At 52.2% G+C, this 24,712-nt stretch overlaps 1 protein-coding gene and 1 long non-coding RNA gene across 7 annotated transcripts in view; one reads left to right on the plus strand and one right to left on the minus strand.

The window, feature by feature from the left end:
* LOC105472596 (uncharacterized) overlaps window positions 1–8,646 on the plus strand; it is a 36,971-nt gene extending 28,325 nt beyond the window's left edge. For both annotated transcript variants that reach the window (XR_981660.2, XR_981661.2), the window contains one exon: window positions 8,426–8,646. This is a non-coding gene — a long non-coding RNA (uncharacterized lncRNA). The remainder of the gene's footprint in view (window positions 1–8,425) is intronic.
* LOC105472597 (PR/SET domain 15) overlaps window positions 1–24,712 on the minus strand; it is a 77,107-nt gene that overhangs the window by 7,457 nt on the left and 44,938 nt on the right. For 3 of the 5 annotated variants that reach the window (XM_011725982.2, XM_011725986.3, XM_011725983.3), the window contains exons 12-22: window positions 23,897–23,956; window positions 17,666–17,833; window positions 15,184–15,278; window positions 12,564–12,695; window positions 11,158–11,292; window positions 10,336–10,499; window positions 9,373–9,452; window positions 8,892–9,011; window positions 5,366–5,497; window positions 4,181–4,264; window positions 3,590–3,765 (exon numbers count right to left, since the gene is read on the minus strand). In XM_011725982.2, the coding sequence (XP_011724284.2) occupies window positions 3,590–3,765; window positions 4,181–4,264; window positions 5,366–5,497; window positions 8,892–9,011; window positions 9,373–9,452; window positions 10,336–10,499; window positions 11,158–11,292; window positions 12,564–12,695; window positions 15,184–15,278; window positions 17,666–17,833; window positions 23,897–23,956 (1,346 nt within the window). The remainder of the gene's footprint in view (window positions 1–3,589; window positions 3,766–4,180; window positions 4,265–5,365; window positions 5,498–8,891; window positions 9,012–9,372; window positions 9,453–10,335; window positions 10,500–11,157; window positions 11,293–12,563; window positions 12,696–15,183; window positions 15,279–17,665; window positions 17,834–23,896; window positions 23,957–24,712) is intronic. The other 2 variants (XM_011725984.2, XM_024790028.2) reach the window with 1 other exon arrangement.

A 24,712-nucleotide genomic window follows, 5' to 3' on the forward strand; every position in this document is an offset into this window, starting at 1 on the left:
TTCTCAGCACACCCCGTGTGCCCACAGGGCCCCTCCCACCAGCTCAGTGCATCCTGCCCAAAAGTAAGTGACCTTCATTGCTCACACCCAGCTACAGCAGTTGTGTTTGTTCTTGTGATGACCTAATTAGACCATAAGAAAGACAATGGAAAACAAGTACAGAGGCAGCTGACAACATGCGGGGAAGGCGTGATAAAGGGGAGGGGCTTAAAATTAGCAAGAGCCTGCCTGTAAGGATGCTTCACCCAAACAGCTTTGCAAACATCTTTAAATTTCTGATCAACTAAAGGAAGTTAAAAATGGAAAAGCAGACCATGCGTTGTGGACGTAACTCATTTAAAAAAGAAAAGAAGTGCATCGTTAAATTTACATTCCATGACTAGGTCTGGGCCCCTTCGTGGAAAAGATGGCAAACAAAGGCTGGCCAGTAAGTGTTTTAAGTTAACAAATCCTGCAATGGTTTTGAAGACTCCAGTGTAACTCTCATTGACACTGAGCACAGATCTATACTGTGACCCTCGCAAAGGACCCTGAGCAAAAGCAACCAGACTGCTGTGGATGCACTCTCCACTCTCACCACCACCACCTCTGTCATCAGTATCGTCACCATCAACATCGTCACCACAACCACCTCCATCACTAACACCATCACCACCACCTCCATCACGATCATTGCCCTCATCACCACCAACATTGTCACCACCATCCCTATCACCATTACCATCTCCCCCACCATCACCAACACCACCAGCACCACCATAGCTCATAGAAGAGGAAAACCATAGATTGGAGTCACAAAATAGCATCAATCCTAAAAGATTCCGAATCTCTAAGTTATGCCTGTTTTAACTAGTCCAACAGTTAAACTATAACTAGTTTAACTAAACTAGTTAGTCTGACTCCAATGAACACCTTCCTCTTCCTGAATCTGTGGCATCACCAATGGGGACAGGCTCGGGGGACCCTTGATGTCCCACTCTCAGCCAGGCCTCACTGTGGCAAACACACAGCTACACAAAGCCGACCCGAGTCCCCTTCCTTCCCCTCACACTGCTGTCTGGGGTTGTCTCTTCCATACCCTCTATTCTAGTAATCACTTTGCGTATCTACTTCTCATTTTTCTGTTTCCTACCCAGACTGTAAAATCCAGGAGGGTAGGGATGGACTCTGGCTGGCTGGCCCATAGGCATTTGTTTGAGTTAATGTAGGGAGAAACAACTGTGAGATGATCAAAAGGAATGACACAAAGAGAGCACAGGGTAAAAGGCTGGAGAAACAAATTGGTTCAAGAACAAAGACAAAATCCCCCCGCACCACTTTCTCTGGGTCTGGAAGGCTTTCCTCTTGAGTCACTTGGTTCTGTCTGGGTTGGGCTTGAGGGGAGTGGGGATAGGTAACACAGCCCAGCTGAAGGAGTGGAGCACAGAAGGTGAACATGCAGTCAGGCCACCTTAGGAAGTGGTTTAATCCTGGTGAGAGGACTCTGCCTGACAGTGTTTCTAGGAGATGCCTTTATCAGTACGGCCTCTCCACCCAGCTATGCACATCAAAACTCTGGTGTGCAAAAGTGATGTGCACACTATCAATACGCTGAAGTCTATAAACCCACACAGTCATGGAAAGGAACCGCCCAAACGCCAGCCTTGCTCACGGGCTGCTGCCTGGGCTGTAGGGCCTGCCCTGCCCCTGGGGCACCAAGGTGGTCCTGGCGCTTCGGGTTCCTGCTCCCCCGACTCTGTCTAGGAAAAACACCAGCTGGCCACTACATGAAAAGGGAAGCAATGGAACTCGGGGGAATCCAAGCTCCCCGCTGAGCAGGGCACAGGGCAGAGTATGCAGGCACAATCCCCTGGCTTCCCGGACCGGAGAGCAGGCTGAGTCCCGGCACCACCCTGGGAGCCTGATCAGGCTGCAGAGGAACAGGAACACACCGATGTCCCGGATCACCCCCAAACTAGGGAGCCGACGGACTGATGCCGCCTGAAGCAGACGGTGCTTTCCCAATTCCAAAAGGAAGCCACTTTCATTATAGGGGATTGGAAAATAGAAAAACATGAATTACCCATAACTTCAAGAACATGAGAAAAATCACCGTGGGATGTTTTGCTTCCTTTTTTACCTGTCTCATTTAAGTATTACCCACAATGTGTGTGACGTATATCGTGTATATACACACATTATATATGTGCACAACATATACTGCTCTTTCACGTATGTAATGAGCATTTCACAATTTTATTTCGGATCCGTGTAAGCATGTGTGTGCAGGCAAACACACTGCTAAACCATCACTAATTAAATCACATTCCTATTGCAGGATGTGGAGGGGTTGGAATAATCATTTATTAAACACTCGAGAAATACTGTGATGCTGCCTTCAACAAAAACATCCAACGGTGAGGGCAGCAACTCATGCCAGCCGGCCAGTGTGGTCACTCTGAATCTAAAACCTGACCCCTCGACAGGCAAAGGATGCCATCCTCCGCCGCTACCGTTTGTGTTTCTGCGATGCGCAGTGAGCTGAATGCCTTTCTGTGTGTTTTTCACTATGGCTGTTCTTCCTGCATGAGCTCCCTTCTCCGTGTACACCCTGAGTGTGCCTTGCGTGTTTCTCAGCCAGTGCATGCTATCGCTGATGTTAACAGGGTCTATCTGCCTAAGACTGTCACGGCCTATGCAGATTTATTATTTTTTTTTTTTGAGACGGAGTCTCACTCTGTCACCCAGGCTGGAGTGCAGTGGTGCAATCTCAGCAGCTCACTGCAACCTCCACCTCCCAGGTTGAAGCGATTCTCCTGCCTCAGCCTCCCGAGTAGCTGGGACTACAGGCTCCGGCCACCATGCCCAGCTAATTTTTGTATTTTTAGTAGAGACGGGGTTTCACTATGTTGGCCAAGCTGCTCGATCTCTTGACCTCATGATTCACTTACCTTGGCCTCCCAAAGTGCTGGGATTACAGGCGTGAGCCACTGCACCCAGTCCAGATTTTTCATTTTTCCTTTGGCCCGTATTTGTTCTGAGTGCTTATGGAGTCAAACCTGTGTTCACAACTCCTTTTGCTGCTTTTACGCTGAGAGTCTACTCCTTTCTGTTACCTGACAACCAAGTTTTGTTTTTCAGGGTACTCCTTCTTAAAGCACATTTAATTATGGAACATCCCGGCCGTTCCTGTGGAGCAGGCTTTCAGGGCAGTTGGGCTCTGCCTGCATCTGTACAATTCCCCCTCCCCATCCTCAGTGTCATACTCGGCCCCAACACCACATGGGGCCCCCATTTTGCATATTTAGTTCCGTGAGTGGGAAGAACTGGGGGAGTGGCAGGGCTGTGCTTCCATCTTACCATAATTTCAGGGAGGATGTAATTTATAACCTTAGCAAAGGTCCGCCTGAGGCTCTCCTAACCTCTCCCAGGCACTCACTAAGCGTCTCCTATATGGTGGCAGACAGTGTCAGTCACAGAGGTACCTAAGACTCAGGCCCCGCCTCCAGTACTTGGGGTCTGCAGAAGGAGGTGGGCCATGTGCCAGTGTGGGGGTGTCCGGTGCATGGCCCACTGGTGGGGCACGGAGGGTGCACAGCCACCAGCTTACCTCGGGGTGCTTGCGCCGCATGTGTCTGCTCATGGAGGCCCTGGTGGACACCTTCGTCCCGCACAGCTGGCAGCTCTGCGCCTCCACCTTGTCGTGTGTGAGCTGAACGTGCTTCTGCAGCATGTATTCGGTCACGTACTTCTTGTCGCACACGGAGCACGTCCACTGCTTGCCCACTTTTCACACACACGCAGACACACATGCACGTGGAAAGGAAGACACAGGTCACCAGTGCAGCCATCCCAATGACCCTGGCCTGCTGCACGAGGCAAGAAGCCTGTCACGCCCTGCCCATCCTGAGAGGGCCGGTGCTGGTCCCCGAGCACACGTGAGCTCAGAGCCTCTGTCCCTTGGGGAGCACTGCCGGCAGCAGCTGCATCACTGCACCAATATGAGAAAATTCAAGAAGCGATACTTGACAGCCGTGGTGGGCTGATCTTTAGAGGCCAAAGGGGCCACCATGAAGCCAAGACACCACTAAATGTTCTGGAACCGTCTAGATAAGTTGTTTCCACCCCCGCAGGCACTCAGACAGCCCCGGCAGCCTGCCGCATGCAGCCCCGAAGGCTCCTTCAGGCTGCGCCTGCTTACCTGTGTGGATAAGCTTGTGGGTCTCCATCGTGTTCCTCTCGCTGAATGTCTTCCCACACAATTCACACATGAAATCTTTAATCCCTGCAGAGAATGGCGCACATAACTTCCTATGTTTAATGAGTGTTATAAGTCCACATCAGTCTTCTCCCTGACATGTCCTAGGAACTGCAGAACCTTCAGGAGAAGGTGAATTGCAAGAAAACAGTAGACAATGAACGCTCATCTCCAGCCTCAGCCGGCAAAGTGTGGCTTGGAAAGTTTATGCTTCCATGGTGACATTTCATATCAAAAAAATCATGAAATGTGGGAAAGGCTGTCTGAGAACACAGAGAGTGGAACCCACAGAGAAAAATGATGGGAATTTCTTTAAAGCATTAATGTATCCACACCTCCCTTAGTCCAGGAAGCTCTTAGGCAGCATGTGATACGACAACGAGAGAGGAAACAGCAACTGAAATCAGGATCAATGGCAAGGAGGGCACAGGTGCGCCAAGCATGAGAGAGAACAGAACTGCCGTGCTCAGACAAAATAAATGTGATTCTTCAAAACTTGACTAATTCAAATGAGAGCTGATGCCGGGCACGGTGGCTCATGCCTGTGATCCCAGCACTTCGGGAGGCCAGAGAAAGATTGCTTGAGTCCAGGAGTTCAAGACCAGCCTGGGCAACATGGCGAGACCCCGTCTCTACAAAACTAAAATAATTAGCTGGGCATGGTGGTGTGTGCCATGCAAGGGATGCCTTGCTCTCTTCTGGGTGCACTATGGCTTGGCCATTGCCCTACTGAGGCTACAGAGCTGACCTTCCGGCACCTTCCCTAACACAAAAGATGACAAGCAACCTTGCATGCACATCCCTGGCCCTTGTCTGGTTGCTATTTCTTGTGCACATTCCTGTGGGAGAAACAGCTGAATGGGAGGGACATTTAAGGACTGACCAGTCTCCCAATGCCTGAGGTGAGCTGTGCAGCATGCACTGCGGTTGACAAGACGGAGGGGGGGGGGGACCTTTTGAGACACATGGCCGCTCACCATGGCCCCAGGAAGCTCCCTTGGGGAACCAGGCACTCACTGGGAGTCACAAAGAGGAAGGGTCTCGAGGTGTGTCTCTTCCCCCACGGGCCCACCTGGCTTCCCTATGCAGTGAGTGCCGTGGCTGGTGCGGCCCAGGCCTCGGACTCACCAGTGTGCCGTTTGCAGTGCTTCAGCATGTTGACCTTCTGCGCGAACCTGCGGTGGCACTCTTTGCACTCATACTCCTTGATGCCCTTGTGCAGCTTCATGTGGTGGCGCAGTGCGTGCTTGGTCTTCATACCTTCGAGGACACAGCGAGTCAGAGGTAGCCACACCCCCATGCAGCCCACCTGGGGGCCCATGCCCAAGACCTTGGGGCAGGCACAGACATTGACAGTACCGGTGAGGGCGTCGGCCAGCCCCTGAGGGTCCCGGTCAGTCCACTAGCAGTGAGACCTGGGAAGTGACTGTGCCCAGAGGCCAGGAGAGACTGTGATATCAGGTGCACTCACTCCTGCCACGGCCTGGCCGAGCCCCGAAAAGGCAAGCAACACCAGGGGCTGTGGGTAAACATCCCTGCGTGCCCATGGCAACCTAGCAGGAGAATTTGGTGAGATAGATTAATATAAGTATGACTAAGGATTCCTTTCAACCTTGACAATATGAGTGATGATTAGGATTCAGACACTAGATGGTTTCAAAAGTGGTTTTCAGTCTACCTTTAAGAAGCCAATCTAAGAAGGTGAAATACTCCAAAGCCTCACTTATGCAGCCAGTGAAGAGAGGATGGCCCTGGCATAGGGGCTGAGTCAGAGGGCGCAGGGGGCTGGCAGGGACAGCACTGTACAAAGCCCTCCACAGGGACATGGGCAAGGGAGGCCTGGTACACCTGCCCGGGAGGCTGACACACACCAGGGCACAGGGAGACCCAGCCCAGAGGCAGCCTCCCCCACCCCAAGGAGGAGCCTTCACTGTGCCTGCCCAGGGCAGTGGGCAGCCTGCATTCCCAGGCCCCCATGTTCCCTCCACATTTGGGGAAGAACTACCGAGCCTGAACACAGCTCTGTCGTAAGCTGGTGAATGGTTCTCCAATTCCATCCTCACCAGATGCAGGGGTGACTGTCCACCAGCTCCTGCGAGGCCAGGCCAGAAGACCTCCCTGGCTAAGAAAACTGCGTGGCTGGGCCAGCAGGGGGAGCAAATGCCCCGCGATGAAGCCACGCCGCCAGCACACACAGCTGCAGGGCTCCTGCCCTCGGGTGGGGACGGCACCTGCAGGCCTATTACCAATGACTGAAGAGTGATTGCACCTGAAAAAGTTACTTTTCATCTTTCTGATTAAAAAAAGAGTGCCGGTCACTGCTGACACACCCAGACCCCAGCACCTCCCTCTTCCTGCTTCTGAAATGAACATATTCCAGATTTCAAAACTAATACACAGTCATAGAAAAACCAGAAATACAGAAGAGATGGCATCTCCACCTTCTGACCTCCCCACCACAGCCAGCGTTGGTGACAGTAACGTTTTTCCTTCCATTTAACAATCTGCCAACAGTTTCAAAATAAACACAAGTGCCACACAGAGAGTGAAGCTTGCTCTACTGGGATTGTGATTCAATCTGTTTACAAATTACCATGGGGAAAATTGACGTTTTTTAAATACTTAAAATTTCCAAACCCAAACAGGGCATGCCTTTTGTATAGCTTTCAACACCTGGTGTCATATTCTCACCGGCCACACTAAGTTCTTGCGGATCATTCCTGAGTATTTCAAGGCCCATGATGTGATTCTGAACAACATGTTTTCCTCCACACATGCAGAAAACCTACTGGCTGGGCCCCCGCCCCTGCCTGCTGGTGACAGGCTCTCACGACTTCTAACAGCCTCCCACTTGGTCCCCAACACTTAAGTCCCTGGTCAGGGCTAGAGTTTCTGGAGAAAAAAATGTAAATAATATGCAACTCTGTTTCTAGGAACACTGTAATAATAAATGACCATAAAAAGACAACCAGAAACTATAAATAAAGGGTCTGGTTATATGAATCCACATGGTGGAATCGTACCAAGGGTTTGAAAAATAAAATCAGGTAATATTTACATGTTCTGATATAAAAAGATCTCCAAGATGTATTTTCAAGTTAAAAAAAAAAAAAAACAGCAAAGTATCAAAAAAATAAGCACAAGCATGTGCTAGTATGTACTAGCACCTGTTACATGACAACAAGATGACAATACTGAAATTTGGTATTATGTAAAATCTGGCAACTAATGTATTAATGCCAGCATCTTATTTCAGCTATTCAGAATTCATTTTAAAAAACCATGCAACTAAATAATTAACACATTTCAAACACTAAAATCTCTACCATCATAAAATGTGGCTTTATCCCACACCCCTCACCTCCCAGGGCACCTGGTGGCATTTGGGGACCTGCAGGGGACCCAGGTGTGGCTCCTCTCTGCCTAAGAGGCCTGGCCCTGAATAAGGCTCCACCTCTGGCCCTCCTGTTTCTACACACTACTCAGGACCCCTCCAGCCAGGCTCACCACAGTGTGTTAAACATTTTATTTCTTAGGGGCATTGGGGAGGAAAGGGAAGCAGAGGTGGTGAAAGGGGCTGGGAGCTTAAGGCAGACGGGGACAAGAGCAAGCCAGCCTCTCACTAAGGCAGGCAGACACTGCTACCAACATTCCGTTCAGAGAAACCACCGCAGTGGCTCTGCGAGGACTGGCTGGGATTTGAGGGGAGAGTACCACCACCACCTTCTAGACCTGTCTGTATTGTTTAAAAAATACGTCTTGGTGAGGTGCATGCGCTGCTTTTTACCACCCACGTGCCGTCCTTGCGCAAAGTTACCCTGGAGGAGGGGCAAGAGCCTGCGCTGGCCTCTGAGGCGAGGAACCGAGGGCCAGGAAGTGGGGAAAGGAAATATCCCGCTTCTGGCCTTTTCTGCAGGCAGTTCTTTCAGGCTTTGACATGCAGCGTTATTCTACCGGGGCTTATAGGGGTCATCCGGTGAGTGCAGTTCATCGGGCTCCTTGTGTTTCCTTCACACTGTCACCATGACAGCATGAGCAGGGTCGCCTGACACAGCCCAAGACAGACCTGCTGCTCCAAAACTTTTAGGAAGTTGTTTTTCAAAACAAACAGGAATGGGTTACAATTATGACATGCACTGGAATTATATTTCTATTTTGCTTACTAATTTGAGACATTTTATTTACTAGGTTTGTTATTAATGAATGTTCTGTCATTACAACGAAGATTCCTCGGCCGTGGTGAATTCCTCTCTGACCACACAGCCAATTCTAGTCTGCGTAGTGAATACGCTGAGGGTTTTGCATCTACTTTCTGACCCCGTGGTGGTTTTGAGAATCATTCTGTACTTTAAACAATTAGATCCTGCATTGTTTTCCTCCTTTTAAAATGATTTGTTTCTGCCTTTAAATTTATCACATCTTTCTGCTTTCTGGACTACTTGATTTTTCTTGCAGATTACTGATTTAAATCCTGCCTTGAGTCCTTCTTTCCTTTTAAGTGAGTGAGTGAAGCCTATGGGCTTCCAGGGCCACACTCTGGCAATGCCTCTCACACTATGGTCGATGTGCCAGTTCTCAGTCATGTCCCCTTCCAGAGTCCTGCAGCTGGGCGGCCTGGCTGAGCCTGGCCCGTGGCCCCCGCACCTGCACCCACCTTTCCCACACTCAGCGCACAGGTACTCGCGGACGTTGTCATGCACACGCATGTGCTCCTTCAGCATGTCCTTCCTGGCAAAGGACTTCCCACACTGCTCGCAGGCGTGGCTCTTCACACCTGAGAACACAGGCATCCGCAACTCAGAGCCGAGGAGCTCTGATCTGCGGTGGCCGCAAAAAGGACGTACCAAGGAGAGGGGCCCAGCCTCCCCGACAGCTGGAAGTGCAGTAACAGGGATGGGGTCGCCTCTTCAGCAGCCTCCCCAGAGCCCTCCCGGGGGTCCTATGGCTGGAGTAGATCCCTGAGGACCTGCAGGGGTAAGGGGGCAGGGGGCACCAGGCTCTGAGTAGCAGGGCTGATAAGGACGGGAAAAGATGGAGAAACAGAGGAAGGCACGGGGGAGGCAAGGTTCGACGGCTGTGTGTGTAGAATATGTGGGATGTAGGATGTGGGGCCCCACATCCTGACAGACACGCACCTGTGTGGATGAGTTTGTGGCGCTCCAGGTTCCCTATGCTGTTGAAGATCCGTCCACAGATCTCGCAGGGGTGGATGTACCTGAAACCAGAGACAAGCTCAGGATGGCTGCACAGCCTCGGGGCTCCATGGCAGCGAGGGCGCTCTCCCCAGCACCTTCCTCCGCAAAGATGAGGCAACAAGGTGCCACGGGGATGATAAAAGCAGCAAATATTTGAGCCTCTGCCACGGGTTGAATCTTAACCCCCCCAATTCCTACATCGAAGTCTTAATCCTGGCACTTCAGAATGTGACTATGTTTGGAGATGGGGTCTTTGCAGAGGTGATTACATGGAAAAGAGGCCATCAGGGTGGTCTCTGACCAATCTGACCAGTGTCCTTATAAGAAGATGAGATTGGGCACAGACATGCACAGTGGGACGGCCCTATGAGGACACAGGGAAAGAAGGCATTTACAGGCCAAGGAGAGAAGTGTCAGAGGTGGCGGCCCTGCTGCCACCATGACCCCTGAGCTCCCGCCTCCAGGACTGAAGATGGTAAGTGTCTGTTTTTTAGGCTGTGCCGGCTGTGGTTCTTCGTTAGCGCCCCTGGACGGGACTGTTTAGTCACTCACTCAGCAGACTGCTTGGGTTATGGGCTGTATGTCAGATGTGGCCTGGCATTAAACCTAATTGCTGCAGGAAAAAGCTTTGGGTCATTCTGTAGGCAGGGCAGGAACCTTGCTATTTTCCTGTAACATGGCCAGCTGGTGCCAGGAGACTATGAGGAAGCACAGGATAAACCCTGGCCCTGCCGCCCCTCGGCCCTGCCGCCCCTCGGCCCTGCTGCCCCCTAGCCCTGGCCCTGGGACCCAGAGGATATCACTTGTTCAAAGCTACAAATGGCTCCTTAAAACGTGTCTCTTTGCAAGGAAGCATGTCCCCTCCCTCCTGGCACAACCCAGGAGCCCCCAACCAGGCCTCACTTTTGCACGTTGGGGTCCGGCAGGTTTTCGCGGTGGATGACCATGTGGGCGTGGTAGGTGGCCTTCAGCGCGAAGCGCCGGTTGCAGATGCTGCAGCCGTAGCCCTTCTCCTTGTGCACCTCCATGATGTGCTTCAGGTACTCCTTCCCCCGGCCAAAGGTGAGCTGCAGGCCAGGTGGACGGGGCACTGCTGACACCCGCATGAGCTCCCTGGTCCTCTTAGCTAATGAGGTTGTGTCCACAAACCAGGGCACCCAACACGCCCTGAGGACCCACGGCTCATGCCAGGGCAGAAGGGACTCTGAGAGGCTTGATGGGGAACTTTTCCGAAGCTATAAGGCCTTATGCCCAAAACTCAGAGCACGGTTCTCCTCGGAAACAAACCACTCTCCTTTTTGATGAGCCCCTTCCATGCACGGGGGAGGCCTTGTGAGGGCTTCAGGCCTGAGCGGGGAGGAGGAGGGGGAGGAGAAAGGGAGAGGGGAGAGGTGCCCCAGCCTGCAGCCACTACAGCCACCTTCTAGGAGTCTGACCCCCACACTTCATGTGTGTGCCTGAACCGTGTCACAAGGCAAGTTCCTGGAGTGTGCCTGTGAGACCCACATAGGCCATCCCTGAGCACCGAGGTGGCATGGGCTGGCCTTCCCACACACAGGTGATGGACAGGCACCCAGTCTGCAGTAGGACCACTGGCCTGAGCCTTTGGGGAGGGAGGGCTGCTTCCAAGATCCACAAAGGCACCTGCTGTGTGGGGCCTGCAGCCTTGAAACTACCACGTTCCTTTCCAGACCACCCAGGCACTGCGGGGCAGACCCACCATACCTGGCACCGCTTGCAGCTGTACTTGTGAGGCTCTGAGTCCGCGCTCTCGTCAGAATTGTCGTCGTTTTCTTCTGAGGAGATCCCGATCTTACCGATAAACTCCTCCCTCTGGTGGTCATCCATCAAAGCGATGTCCTGGAAAACAGCCAACACTTCCGGTTTCTAACAGTGCAGCAGACGCTTCACTCAGTTACCTATACCCCAGGGACAATCAATCATTTCCCCAGATGCAGAAGAAATACCTCTCTGATGCCCATGACGGCCCTAACGAGCCACACTTATGCCCCAGTCCATCCCAGCTTGTCCCCAGGGGTCCCCACCTAAACGCCAGAGCTGCCCTCGCTCTCCACGCCGCCCGTGGCTACCTCTCACATGCGCCCAGCAAGATCTCAATCTGTGCCCAGGGCCAGGCACTGCTGGGGAGTCCCCTGAGTGGGTCTCCCATACCACCTGTTACTTCTTCAGTTCTTGATCAGTACTTCTCCCGCCCTTCATCACACCCCAAGTCCTCCCTGCTCCCAGAGCTTCCGCTCTGTTCCTCCCTTTCCTCAAAGGCGGGGAGGGATGCAAATGCCAGGTCCGGGATGGGAAGCAGCCACAGCGGGGAAGCTGGGCCTGGCAGCTGGGCCACAGGAAGTGAGGCCAACGCAGTCACAGAATTCATTTTGGAGAGATGAAATGTGGCTAGTTGTCAACTATTTGGAGACGCTGCTGTAGTCTGAATACTTGAACCCTCCCAAATTCCCATGTTGAATCCTAACCCACCAGGAAATGGTATCAGGAAGCAGGGCCTCTGGGAAGTCATTAGGTCATGAGGCTGGAGCCCTCAAGAATGGGATTTGGGGTGGGGCATGGTGGCTTATGCCTGTAATCGCAGCAGTTTGAGAGGCTGAGGCAGGCGGATCACCTGAGCTCAGGAGTTCAAGACCAGCCTGGCCAACATGGTGAAACCCTGTCTCTACTAAAAATACAAAAATTAGCTGGGCATTATGGCAGGTGCTTGTAGTCCCAGCTCCTTGGGAGGCTGAGGCGGGAGACTTGCTTGAACCCAGGAGGTGGAGGATGCAGTGAGATCTTGCCATTGTACTCCAGCCTGGGTGACGGAGTGAGACTGCGTCTCAAAAAACAAAAAGAATGGGATTCAGGCCCTTATAGAAGAGATCCCTACCCTTCTACCATGTGAGGACACAGAAGGTGCCATCTATGAACCAGGAAGTGAGCCTCAACAGACACTGAATCTATGGGGGCCTTGACGTCCAGCCTCCAGAACGGCGAGCAGCACATGTCTGCCCAGAAGCTGCCCCGCCTGCAGAATTCTGCTATGGAAGCCTGAGCTGACTGTGACAGACACTGGCCCGGGGGCCTGCCATGAGCATGCCTGGGTGAGGGCAGCACGCGATCGACACCTTGAAGTGGACGTGGATGTGGTCCCTGAGCACGTCCACGCGGAAGAACTTGCGCCCGCAGATCTCACAGGTGTACTTCTTGTCGCCGTGGGTAAGCAGGTGCTTATTCATATTGCTCCGGCAGGAGAATACCTGTGGGCAGAGGAGCCGCATGGTGAGGGGCTGCGGCGTCTCATGATGGGAAGGAGCCTCTCCACCAGGCTCCTCCAGGGAAACCACAACCCGGGACAGAAGCACAACACTGTGCTCCAGGCCTTGGTCTCAACAGTTCCTCAGTGTGCGAGAGATACAAATAATCACTGATGACAGGATAAGGGTTACGCACTGAATTATGTAAACAGGTGCTTATATTACAATAGAAAATTGACCATTTGCTAGTCTTTATTATAAACGTTAGTTCAGCTCCATTTTTTTAGCTCATGTAAATATTTCCCTAGGGTGGACTATCAAGGAACCAGTAAGTCACAGAAATACCTGCAATTTTCTGAAAGTAGATATCAAAGAAGAAAGCTAGTTACCCCCTTGGCTTTTATACCGTGTTTCATGCACATTCACAATGTCCCTGATTTCTTGCTCTGGCATGACGGGTATGGAGATGCACCCGTTCATCCAATACCCATCCCAGGGGGTCACCTCTGTGACCAGGACTGGGGTTGGCGCTGGGAATACCGTGGTCCACATGACAGATGTGGCCCCACTGGCACAGAGCAGTGGACAAGGCTGGCGGCTGAGACCACTGCAAGGGCCCTAGAAACCTCAGCACCCCACAGGGCTCTGCGGGCCTCTATCTGGATAGCCATTCCCAGTGGCCAAGTAACGCGGGGTGTGACCTCCTAGAGCTCACCTGATGCCCACATTCTCAAGAAAAGAACGCAATAGATAAATGAAAAGGAATGAGTGATTCGCTAGGGAGAAGATGCCGGCATCTCCAGGCAACATCTCCTTCCAAGATGTGCAGATGACTTACGGGCTGACAGCACTGTGCCCCATCCCAGGGACACTAGGTGGGGCAATGCGACAGGGTGAAAGCTGAGCAGGAGAGGACAGAGTCTGCAGGTGTCATGGTCTTTACAGACAGACTGGGCTGAAGACAAGAAATAACTGGAAACAAAAATAATTCAGTCATCCAAACTACAGGCTATTTCACTACGTACCTCAACCCTCAGTGGGTATTCAATAAACACTGCACAGAATAAAAAAGTGTTTGGATGTCAGGCACCGAGCTGGTTTTGCACATACGATCTCTCAACAGCATGGAAGGCACTTGGGGCCAGTACCCCGCAAGGGGCAGAGGTCAGTGGGCAGAGAGACCAGGGACGGGGAACAAGGGGCACAGGCTTCGCCCACCTGTGGCCTGTGCACAGCTGGCCCAGCTCGCAAAGGTGCTCCAACTCACCTGCTCTACCCCAGCCCTGCCCCTCCAGCCCGCAGTCCGGAGCGTCACCTGGACCCCCAGCCACACCGACCTGCTCACTCATTTGCTCAGGCTCGCTCTGTAGTTTGAAAAAAATCAGGAAACTTCATATAAAAACTGAGATTTTCCGGTGATGGTACCGTATGCTGGAAGGCAGGACAGCGGGACAGTGACAGAAGGCCGCCTGCGGGGCCTGTGCTCCCAGCTGCTGAAACGCTGGAGGAGCATCGCTCTGGGGCTCATGTGAGCTGTTTGTGGCTGAGGCATCCTCCAGTCAGCGGCTCCGAAAGCCACCTGAGCGACATGCTGGAGCTGCTGGGCCCAGAGCCCACTTGGGATCCACTCAGAACCCTTACTTTGCAGCATGAGCTTTGCATCCTGTTACAGACAGTTCCTAGGCCTCTGAGCACAGATGCCATCTTATAGTCGCCTGAGTGAAAGCTAAGTAACGAAGAAGTGAAGTCACCTCCAGTCACAACCAAGGTGCTTATGCACAGAACTTGGGGCCATGGCAGCCTGACAGCTGTGAGTGCCACGGTGTGGGCCCTGGGCTCTCCCGGGAGGGGCAGCGTGTTTGCTGGATGTTTAGGATCCTGCATCTCCACCAAGCAGCCACGTGTGGGAATCCCTTGCTAGTGCCAGGATGGTCCCCTCACTGCGCAGCCCTCGGACGGATGTGCTCCCGTGGATGACATCACCCTTTCCTCACTTGGGCAGCGCCGGGCATCCACTGAACGTGCCTGGGACACCTGCCATGGGATCGGTCACGCTCTAACTTACAGAACGCCAGCCATCCACTGCACAGAGGAGACCGGCGTGACAGGCAAAATAAAGCCACTGGATCTCCCTGCATCTTCCTTCATTGTGCCCCAGTCCTGACCACAAGGTCACTGTCTGAACGATGCTATACAAGAGAGCGGGAGCCAGGGAGTAGCTCAGGTGGAAAATCATTGCAAAGAGGAAAAGAGGCTGTCCAGGAAGAACCCTTCTTTCTCAGCCCACTCACTGGAAACCCATCTTAGGTGCCAAAGAAATCCAAATGGCAAGTGTTTAAAATGGGTGGACACCAGTTTAAGACAACCTGAGCACCCATCGTTACCCCCCAAATCTTCCCTGCAATACTCTATAAGTACAGCTCATAGAGTCTTAACTGAAGAAGATGATGTGCTTTCCATCTCAGCTTCCGATGCGGACCGCGAGCGTTACCTTGCCACACACCGGGCACCCGGAAGGCTCCTTCTTGTAGCGGACCAGGTTCTCCCCGCCGGCCTCCAGGTCCTCTCGCTTCACCCGCCGCACTCCTGAAATTGCCAACCCCACCAGCAAGACAGTGAATACACTCAGAACACATGAAGGTCCATCAGATCCCACTTCAGCCAGTGTCCTTTCCAGTGCATGGGAGGACAGGGCTGTCCACAGTGGGGACAGAAGCCTGGCGGTGTAAGTAACACCACCTGCACACTGTTTGGCATCAGCACGAACCGCCATTCCTGAAGCAGCCCCAGGGAAGGAAGGGAGATGGCACAACGTATGTGGCAGCTGCAGACACAGTTCTCGCATTGGAAACATTTGGAAATATAAGGGCATCGAGTGCTAAATTTTCCTAAGTGGCAGAGCAATGATGAGCTCCTATGGAAGGCATTTCCACTCCATCTAAAGGCTCAAAGCCAACTTACGGTCTTATAGATGGCAAAATAGGCAGGCATTTTTTATTTAAAAGATACCAATATTCATCTCTGGCAAATTAATGTCAAACCAACATCAGGCTGGTAAATAAAACCTTTATGGTTTTGAGGCATATTGTTCCAAATTGGAATCAAGACAGATTTTTTTTTTTTTTTTTTTTGAGACTGTCGCTCTGTCGCCCAGGCTGGAGTGCAGTGGCCGGATCTCAGCTCACTACTAGCTCTGCCTCCCGGGTTTACGCCATTCTCCTGCCGCAGCCTCCCGAGTAGCTGGGACTATAGGCACCCGCCACCTCGCCTGGCTAGTTTTTTGTATTTTTTAGTAGAGACGGGGTTTCACTGTGTTAGCCAGGATGGTCTTGATCTCCTGACCTCGTGATCCGCCCGTCTCGGCCTCGCAAAGTTCTGGGATTACAGGTTTGAGCCACTGCGCCCGGCCCAGATTTTTAAATGTTCATGCAAAACAGGTAAGTTTTGACCAAAAGAGAGAAGCCCACTTCTCAGGATTTCTACATTGCCGACCCATTCTGGGAGCATTCCTGCCTGGCCAGGTGTAAATGCAGAACCGGACTTAAAAATGCTCAGCAAGCTGGACGTTGGACAAATGGACCATTCTCCAAAGGCTCCCAGCATGACAGACACAGGAGTCTGAGGAGCAGCTTACACCAAGCTCCGATATGAGGGACAAATCCATAAAAGTCACAAAAGCATGAGTTTACTTCCACATAAGATGACCCGAGTTACGTTAAATTGTAAAATGCAACCCAGCCACACTGCATCCCTGGAAACAGTTGACTTCTGGCAGCATCCATAGCTACCGGCATTCACGGGCGCTTGCTATGTGTGGGGTGCTGTGCGAGAAGTTTCAAGAACAGGGTCTGGTTCAACCATCACAGCAACCCTAGGGGTTCAGGTCTGAGTACTGTCTCCCCTGCGTAGGTGAGAAAACTGAGGCACACAAGCTTGCTAAAGTCTACCCAGTCACTAAGTGGAGTCCAGGTTTGATTCATGAAGCCCTGAGGATATCACCCAAGGAACGACAAAGAAAAACGTTGTGGGTCTTTATGAATCAACATGAAGAAAAGAGTCAAGTAAAAAAGGAAAGTGCTAAAATGTACACAGGACACAATTCCGGCCTTTTTTTAAAAAAGGGACAAAGGCACATGTGTATGCCTATTTGGATGGACATGGTTATACTTCATTTTTTATTTTTATATATATTTTTTGAGATAAGGTCTTGCTCTGGAAAACAGTGGTGCAAGCACAGCTCACTGCAGCCTCGACCTCCCAGCCTCAAGTGATCCTCCTGCCTCAGCCTTCCAAGTAGCTGGGTCTACAAGTACGTGCCACTGTGCCCAGCTAATTTTTTGTAAAAGCAGAGCCTCGCTATGTTGCCTGGGCTGGTCTTGAACTGCTGGCCTCAAGAGATCCTCCAGCTGCGGCCTCCCAAAGTGCTGGGGTTCCAGGCATGAGCCGCCGTGCCCGGGAGGGTTACACTTTACACAGGACTTTGTGGCCTCACATCTTCTTTTCAACAAGCATATACTTCATTTGTAATTATAAAATAATTTTTTCCAAATTTTAATGAAAGGGTGTTTGCTGCTCTTAGTTGCTCTTGTACGGGTTTTTCCCACTTTCTGTCATATTGAAAGCATTTTTCACAATATCTAGTATCTTTGAAAAAACACTTCTAATGACAGTAAAACACTCGACCCTAGAAATCGTCCAGTGTTCTTAACTCCTTCCCCAGTGTGGAACATTTAGGGTATTTCCAACTGCTTCTCCTTGCGCATAGCAGGTCTGACACCTGTGTCTCAGCTCCTTGCTCTCCTGAGACAGGTTCTCAGAAGAGGATGAGCCCATCGGATGGTGGGCGTTTCCAGGCAAAGGAGCAGGCAGCTGAACTGCTCCCCCAAAGGCCTTGCTGACCGCGCCACCCTGCCCTGCCCCACCCCACAGGAGCTGCCTCTCCCGGCCCACAGCAGGTGCACAGGTGGCCTCACCTTCCAGGTGCCGGCGCTGGTGGTCCAGCATGACGTCCTTGCGGTAGAACATCTTGCTGCAGACCTCACAGGCAAACTTCTTGTCGCCGTGCTTCTTCTTGTGCTTGGAGAGGTTGCTGTTGGTGGAGAAGAATCTGAAACACATCTCACATTGGAACGTCTTGTCATCTGTCCAGAGAGCAAACAAACACACAACGATTTTGTGGTAAATAACATCTCATGCAGGCACGCACGTGTGGCCTGAATGTCAATAAAGCGTGGGTGACGGGCATGAGAGTCACAGGGGACGCGTGGCCAGGAAGAAAACAGCACCTGTGTGTCACACGCTGTCTACCCCAGGAACACACGATGCAGAGATGGGAACCCCAGTGCTCGAAAAGCAGACACGGAGCTCACCTTTCATCACCAAGCAACGCCAGCCACCTCCCTCCCAGGCCACCCTGTCCCACAGCACCTGGGGACGATGGCTCCACTCCTGTCAGGAAAGCTGCCCGGTCCAAAGCTTCCCCTGGGCCTGCACTCTCCAGCATAACCGACTGACAGACAGAATGACCTCCCTACCAACCAACCCACCATCCGACCAACCGACCACCCGACCAACGTGGCCGCCCCCTGCCCCCAGGATCCCTGGTGTTGGCCCCTCCCAGACTCCTTCCCCATGGGCGGACATCAATGTGCCCATATTCCCCCACTTCACCCAAATCCTCCTCAGCACGCACACAATCACACACCACACAAATACAAATACACTCAACGCACACCACACACATGCCCCACACAAATAATCACACACACCACACACACAAACACCTCACAGAAATACACAATCACACACACCACACACACATGCCCCACACAAATATACAATCACACACAGCACATACACACCACACACACACCCCACAGAAATACACACTCAACACCACATCTAAACGCATATGCATGCCCCCCACACATAATCACACACCACAAACACACAACACACCACACACATGCCCCACAAATACACAATCACACACACCACACGCCCCTCACACAATCACACACACCATACACACACCACACACACATGCCTCACCCAGATACACACACACACCACACACACGCCCCACAGAAATACACACACCACACTCAATATACCACACACGCCCCACATACACAATCACACACAACACATACACACACCACACACGTACCCAAACACATATGCCACACACATCACACACTATGCAAATACATACACACCCAACACACATCACACACACGCACATGCCCCACACAAATACACAATCACATACCACACAAATAGTATACTTAACACACCACACAAAAACACATGCCCCACAAATACACAATCACACACACCACATACAAATACACACATATTCAACACAAACCACACAATACACAAATCACACCACACAAATACTCAACACACCACACATGCAAGCCCCACACAAATGCACAATTACACCACATACACATTCAACACACCATACAGATATAATCACACACCACACAGGTACATTCAACGTACACCACACACACCCCCCACATAGACAACACACACCACATACACTATCACACACCACACAAATACATCCACACTCAATACACACCACACACAAATACATTCAACACATACCACACATATACCCCAAATACACACACACCACACAAATATACACACACCACACATACAAGCCCCACATAAATGCACAACTACACCACATACACATTCAACACACCACACACATATAATCACGCCACACAGATACACTCAACATACACCACACACACCCCACATGCAAACACATTAAACACACACCATATACATTATCACACACCACATACACACACTCAACACACACCACACACAAATACACATTCAACACACACCATTAACCCCAATACCCAATCACATGCTACAAAAATACAGTCAACACACACCATGTAAACATACACTCAACACACACTACACAAACACACGTACACAACACACCAAATATACAATCATACAACATACACCCACACATTCAACACACACCACATACACACATACTCAACATACACCATAAACTCAACCACACCACACACACAAATACACACACAACACACATTCAACATACCCCCCAACACAAATACGCACATTCAACACAAAACCACACACAATCACACACCACACACTCAACACACACCACACACACATGCCCCAAATACACTCAACACACACATCCACACACATGCCCCATACAACACACTCAACACATACAACCCACACACATACACACACAACACACATACGCTCAGCACACACCACACAAATACACACACCACACATACACAATCACATATCACACACACCACATACACACTGAACACATACCACACACACATACACCACACACATACACTGAACACATACCACACATAATACGCCACACCAAATACACACCACACACGAACACACACAAATCACACACACCACAAATACACTCAACACACATGCCACAAAAATGCACATACCACACACCACATACACACACTCAACACACACACCACACAAATAAAACACACACCACACAAATACTAAACACCACACAAATACATCCACACACCCACAAATACACAGCCACACACACCACACACTCCACGAAGCTTCCAGAAACGCCCATATCCCTGCATCCCAGACCTCATCACCAGTCCCTCCTGGAAGGCAGCTGTCAAACTGTGGTTTCTGCTCCGCCCAGGACACTGACAGACCCCCAGTGCCATCTGTCCCTCCGATTCTTGCACAGGCACCCGGGGGGCCCTCACTGTGCAGTCCCTCACACTGCAGCATCAGCCCAGGTCCCCTCGCCCTGCCCCTGTCCATCAGACGCCTCACCAGTTGACCCCAGGGCCCAGCAAAGCTGCGTTCTCCTCTCTGTGTCACCAACACGGGAGGACATGGCAGCCGGGTGACCCAGGAGCGGGGCACCACAGCAGACTGTGTTTCTAGGCCCCTGGGCTCTCACCCACGGATCAGCTCCCGGGCTCAGTAAATGTTTGCCAAATATACAAATTCCCAAAACTGCATCGAAAGCTGCCATTTGTGCAAAGCAGCCACCCTGTGCCTCTCCCTCCCTGCTGCCCAAGGGAGCCGCCACAGAGTGTCTGAGGGTCGCACTGCTAGGGTTTCCCTGCCTCAGCGTTTTTGGCAAGATCCTTTGTTGTGAGCTGCCCTGCGCACTGTGGGATGCTGAGCAGACACCGGGCTTCCACCCAGTAGGTGCCAGGAGCACCCCTCCCCACCAAGGTGTCTCCAGACATTGCCAATGACATTCCCTAGGGCGAACACCCTCCACTCTCCACCCCTGCCAGGTAGAGATTCACTGGCCAGGGCTCACAAAATGAGACTTTCAGGGGTGGGCCTCAGGCCTCCGCATGTGTCTGGCTTCACTCAGGTGACCCCAATGTGCAGCCCAGGTCGGGGGGTGAGGGAAGCACACAACCTCCCCCGGGAAAGCCAGGCGTTCTCACCTCTTCCCAGCTGGGAACGGACAAGGCATGGTCGTCTGCGAAGACAGGAGGCGGCCATGGGGAAATCTATGCCCCATGGGTGCCACCCTCAGGACAGAGCAGGGCTGGGAGGGGACAGTCCCCTCCCACAGCTCCAACCATGGCAGGACAGTGGGAGGTGGCATCTGCCAGGGCTGAACACAGCAGAGGTGGTGCTGTGCGAGGCTCCCCTGTCCACACCCCACCCCACCCGCAGCGTGACCTCAGCCCAGAGCCATCCTCACCTGGGCCATAAGAGGGGCAACGTGATAGACGCTATGCTGAGTCCCAGCCTAACACACTGTTTGCCTGCCTTCTATAAAGTGAAACATCATCCATACAACCACTGCCCTCAGTTTCGTTTTGGCTTAAGATTTGATGGGCTCTGTCCATATCCACGCAACCGCATGGTATGTGTCCTTCACGCACTGCGTCTGTGGTGTGCGTGCTTACGATGCTGGACATTTTCGTGATCACTTGAATGGCTACATGACATTTCATCCAGTTTACTTCTCACAACTCACTTTGCTATTTTTGACACTGTAGATAATTTAGTGATGGAATCTTTAGTAATGTAGATTTTTTTCTTCTGTCAAATCTCTTTATCATGAATTCTTAGGAATGGGACCACTAGAGCCACGGGCTTTGTGAAAGGCCACACCTTACAGCGCTGTGGCATCAGATCACCATAGGCCACACCTTTATAGTGCTGTGGCATCGGACTGCCACACTCCCCCCAACTTGGGTCTCCTGAACAGCATAGGTGAGCCTCTTCCCAGGTGGGTGCTAAAGAACACAGGTGACCCTCCCTCCCAGGCAGGGGCTGAATAGCACAGGCAGCCTCCCTTCCAGACAGACGTTAAACAGCACAGGTAAGACTCCCTCCCGGGCAGGTGCTGAACAGCACAGGTGAGCCTCTCGCCTCGGCAGGCGCTAAACAGTACAGGCGAGTCGCCCTCCCAGGCAGGTGCCGAACAGCACAAATGAGCCTCCCTCCCTGGCAGGTACTAAATTATACAGGTGAGCCTCCTTCCCGGGCAGGTGCCAACTAATACAAGTGAGCCTCCCTCCCAGGCAGGTGCAAAACAGCAGCCATGAGCACCCCCCGCTGGGCAGGTGGCTCCACCAGTCCTGCAGCCCCAAGGAAGGCAATGGTGCTGCCAAGAGCGTCAGCTTTCTCCCTCACGAGCCCCTCTTGACCATGGAGAGAACCTACTTCACACCACTCCCCAGCTGTCCCGGACAACTCTGCCACACCGAGGGCGGCTTCTCCCACAGCCACCCACTCACTGCCAGTTAGGGAACCCAGATGGGCACGGGGTCCCAACAATGCTTCTCTCTCCAATACCCCTGCTGCCGAGGAGGTCTAGGTTTATGTCTGAATAAATGAGCCACTGAGAACAGCTGCCTACTAGGGTCTGATGAAGGGAGAGGGGCACACGGCGCCCGGGGATGGAGAGGGGGTTACTGGGGGAGGCTGGTGGGCTGCATTTTGCCTGAGGGCCTGGACGTGAGCCTCTGCTATTCTGTAGCACAGTATTTATGGTCAGAGACAGCACAAGGAACACGACGATGAGCTACACCAGCACCTGGTCACACCACAAGGGACAGGCACCACAACAGGTCCTATGGAGGGAGTCTCAGAAAAACCCACAAGACTGTAACATTTTAAAACTTTCCCCCACATTGTACGAATTCTTGGTTTGTCGAAGGAAGATACACATTCTCTTAACTTCAATACTATAAATAAGTATAAGAGCATGCAAATCATATATGATGCAAACGAGCTCCATTTCAAGGTTTTTATCCTGTCTTTTCAGTCTAAAATGGGTAACCTTTGAAACTAGAGCGTCTCAGGGGAAGAGGTGGTGTGATGCAGGTCCCTGGCGCTCTTCGGGTTCTAGGTCACTAACGAAGGCCAGCGCCTGGCCTAACAGCACCTCTGGCTGACAGGAAGCCGCTGCCGCTTAGCCGCTTCTAGTACTTTGTTTTATTTGGGTCCAGAGAAATAGTTAAAAATAACAGGAGGCAATGCCTCTTCCTCAACGTTGAGTCTGCCTCACCAAAGCGCCTTGGATGCATCACTCTTAGGAAGCCCAACACGCTGGCCCGCTACACTCCCGCGGGACTGCGGGGACCCCAAGGGGAGGTTCGCAAACAAGATGAAGGTCCATCTGTCTGGCTGGGGCTGCACTAGATGGAAGTCTTCAGGGAGCTGAGCCCCAGATTTCTTGGGAATTCTTGTGATAGGAGGGCTTAAAATGCAGGAGGTGTGGCACACTGGAAATTCATCCAGAAGCTTCTGGAGGCCACCTCATGCCAGACATGGATCCTTCAGAGCCACTAAAGCTCAGGCAAAACATGACTCTTTCCTGCCCCTCGGAACAGTCCAACCCAGGGAAGAAGGCATCAGGGAGGAAGAACCAAGCCCTGATTTCAAATAGGAGCCCTTGGAGTAGAACTAGCCAACCCCACTAAGGGCCCCCCGCCCCCAGCAGCTGTGGCAGGGGAGCAGAGCCTCGCACATGGCTCACGTGTGGCAGCCCTGGCCAGAGCCCCTGGGGGTCCACTGCTGTGGGTGCCCTGTTCTCAACACAGGGGCGGGTGGTACCTTAACAAGAACAACACAGAGATGCAAGTGACAGACACAGAGGCGGGCGGACAAGGACGGGGTGGGCGTCGAAGGCTAACCTGGTAGGTCTCTAAGCCGACTGCCGCCGGGCCCCCCCTCTCCAGGGTGTGCTATGAGTCCTAGAGAGAGGGGGACACAAAGGCAACAGTGACTCACCCCTCTGTGCCCCGCTGGGGACCCCACTGCTTGGGCCTCCAGTGCCACCCACCACTGGGAATGGGGAAGGCGTGACTCCCACATCCCAGAGGCTGCACATCATCACTGAAGAATACGGCACATCATCACTGAAGAATACGGCACATCATCACTGAAGAATACGGGGGCATCCTCGGGCCACGTGGAGAAGCGCAGCTGGCCTTGGCCTCCTTGTGGTGTCTGCTTTTCTTTGGTCTGTTTACTTGCTAGCAGCAAATTCGGTCAGAGAGACAGGGGCCTCAGACGCCCCCCAGGCCCAAAGAAGCCACCTCTCCACTACAGGCTGGTCCAGGCACACCCGGCTTCAGGCCTCACACAAGGAAAATGCTTTATTTTTGGAGACTGGTGCACACAAGCAGGCTCAGAACAAAAAGGATGTGTGCAGGGGCAACCCCGTTCCACCCTGGACGACGCAGGAGACGTGGATGGAGGAGGGCTCGCGGTTAGGAACAACCTTTGCAAGCAAGTGAGCCAGCGCTCACACTCCTCCAGCCATTATCCTGACCTTTTCCTTTCTTCCTCAGACGGCCCTAGAAACATCGGACACTGCTGCTCCCTGCTTTTAGCCAGAACGGCCCCCGGCTTTACAATGCTCTCCAATGTGGGGCCGTACGCAGCTCGGCTGACAAATGCCGGAAGAAAATCAATCCCTTTTAACTGGAAAGTTTGCATCTGTGTAT

The sequence above is a fragment of the Macaca nemestrina genome, chromosome 4 (assembly GCF_043159975.1).
Source record: "Macaca nemestrina isolate mMacNem1 chromosome 4, mMacNem.hap1, whole genome shotgun sequence".
Classification (NCBI taxonomy): Eukaryota; Metazoa; Chordata; class Mammalia; order Primates; family Cercopithecidae; genus Macaca; species Macaca nemestrina.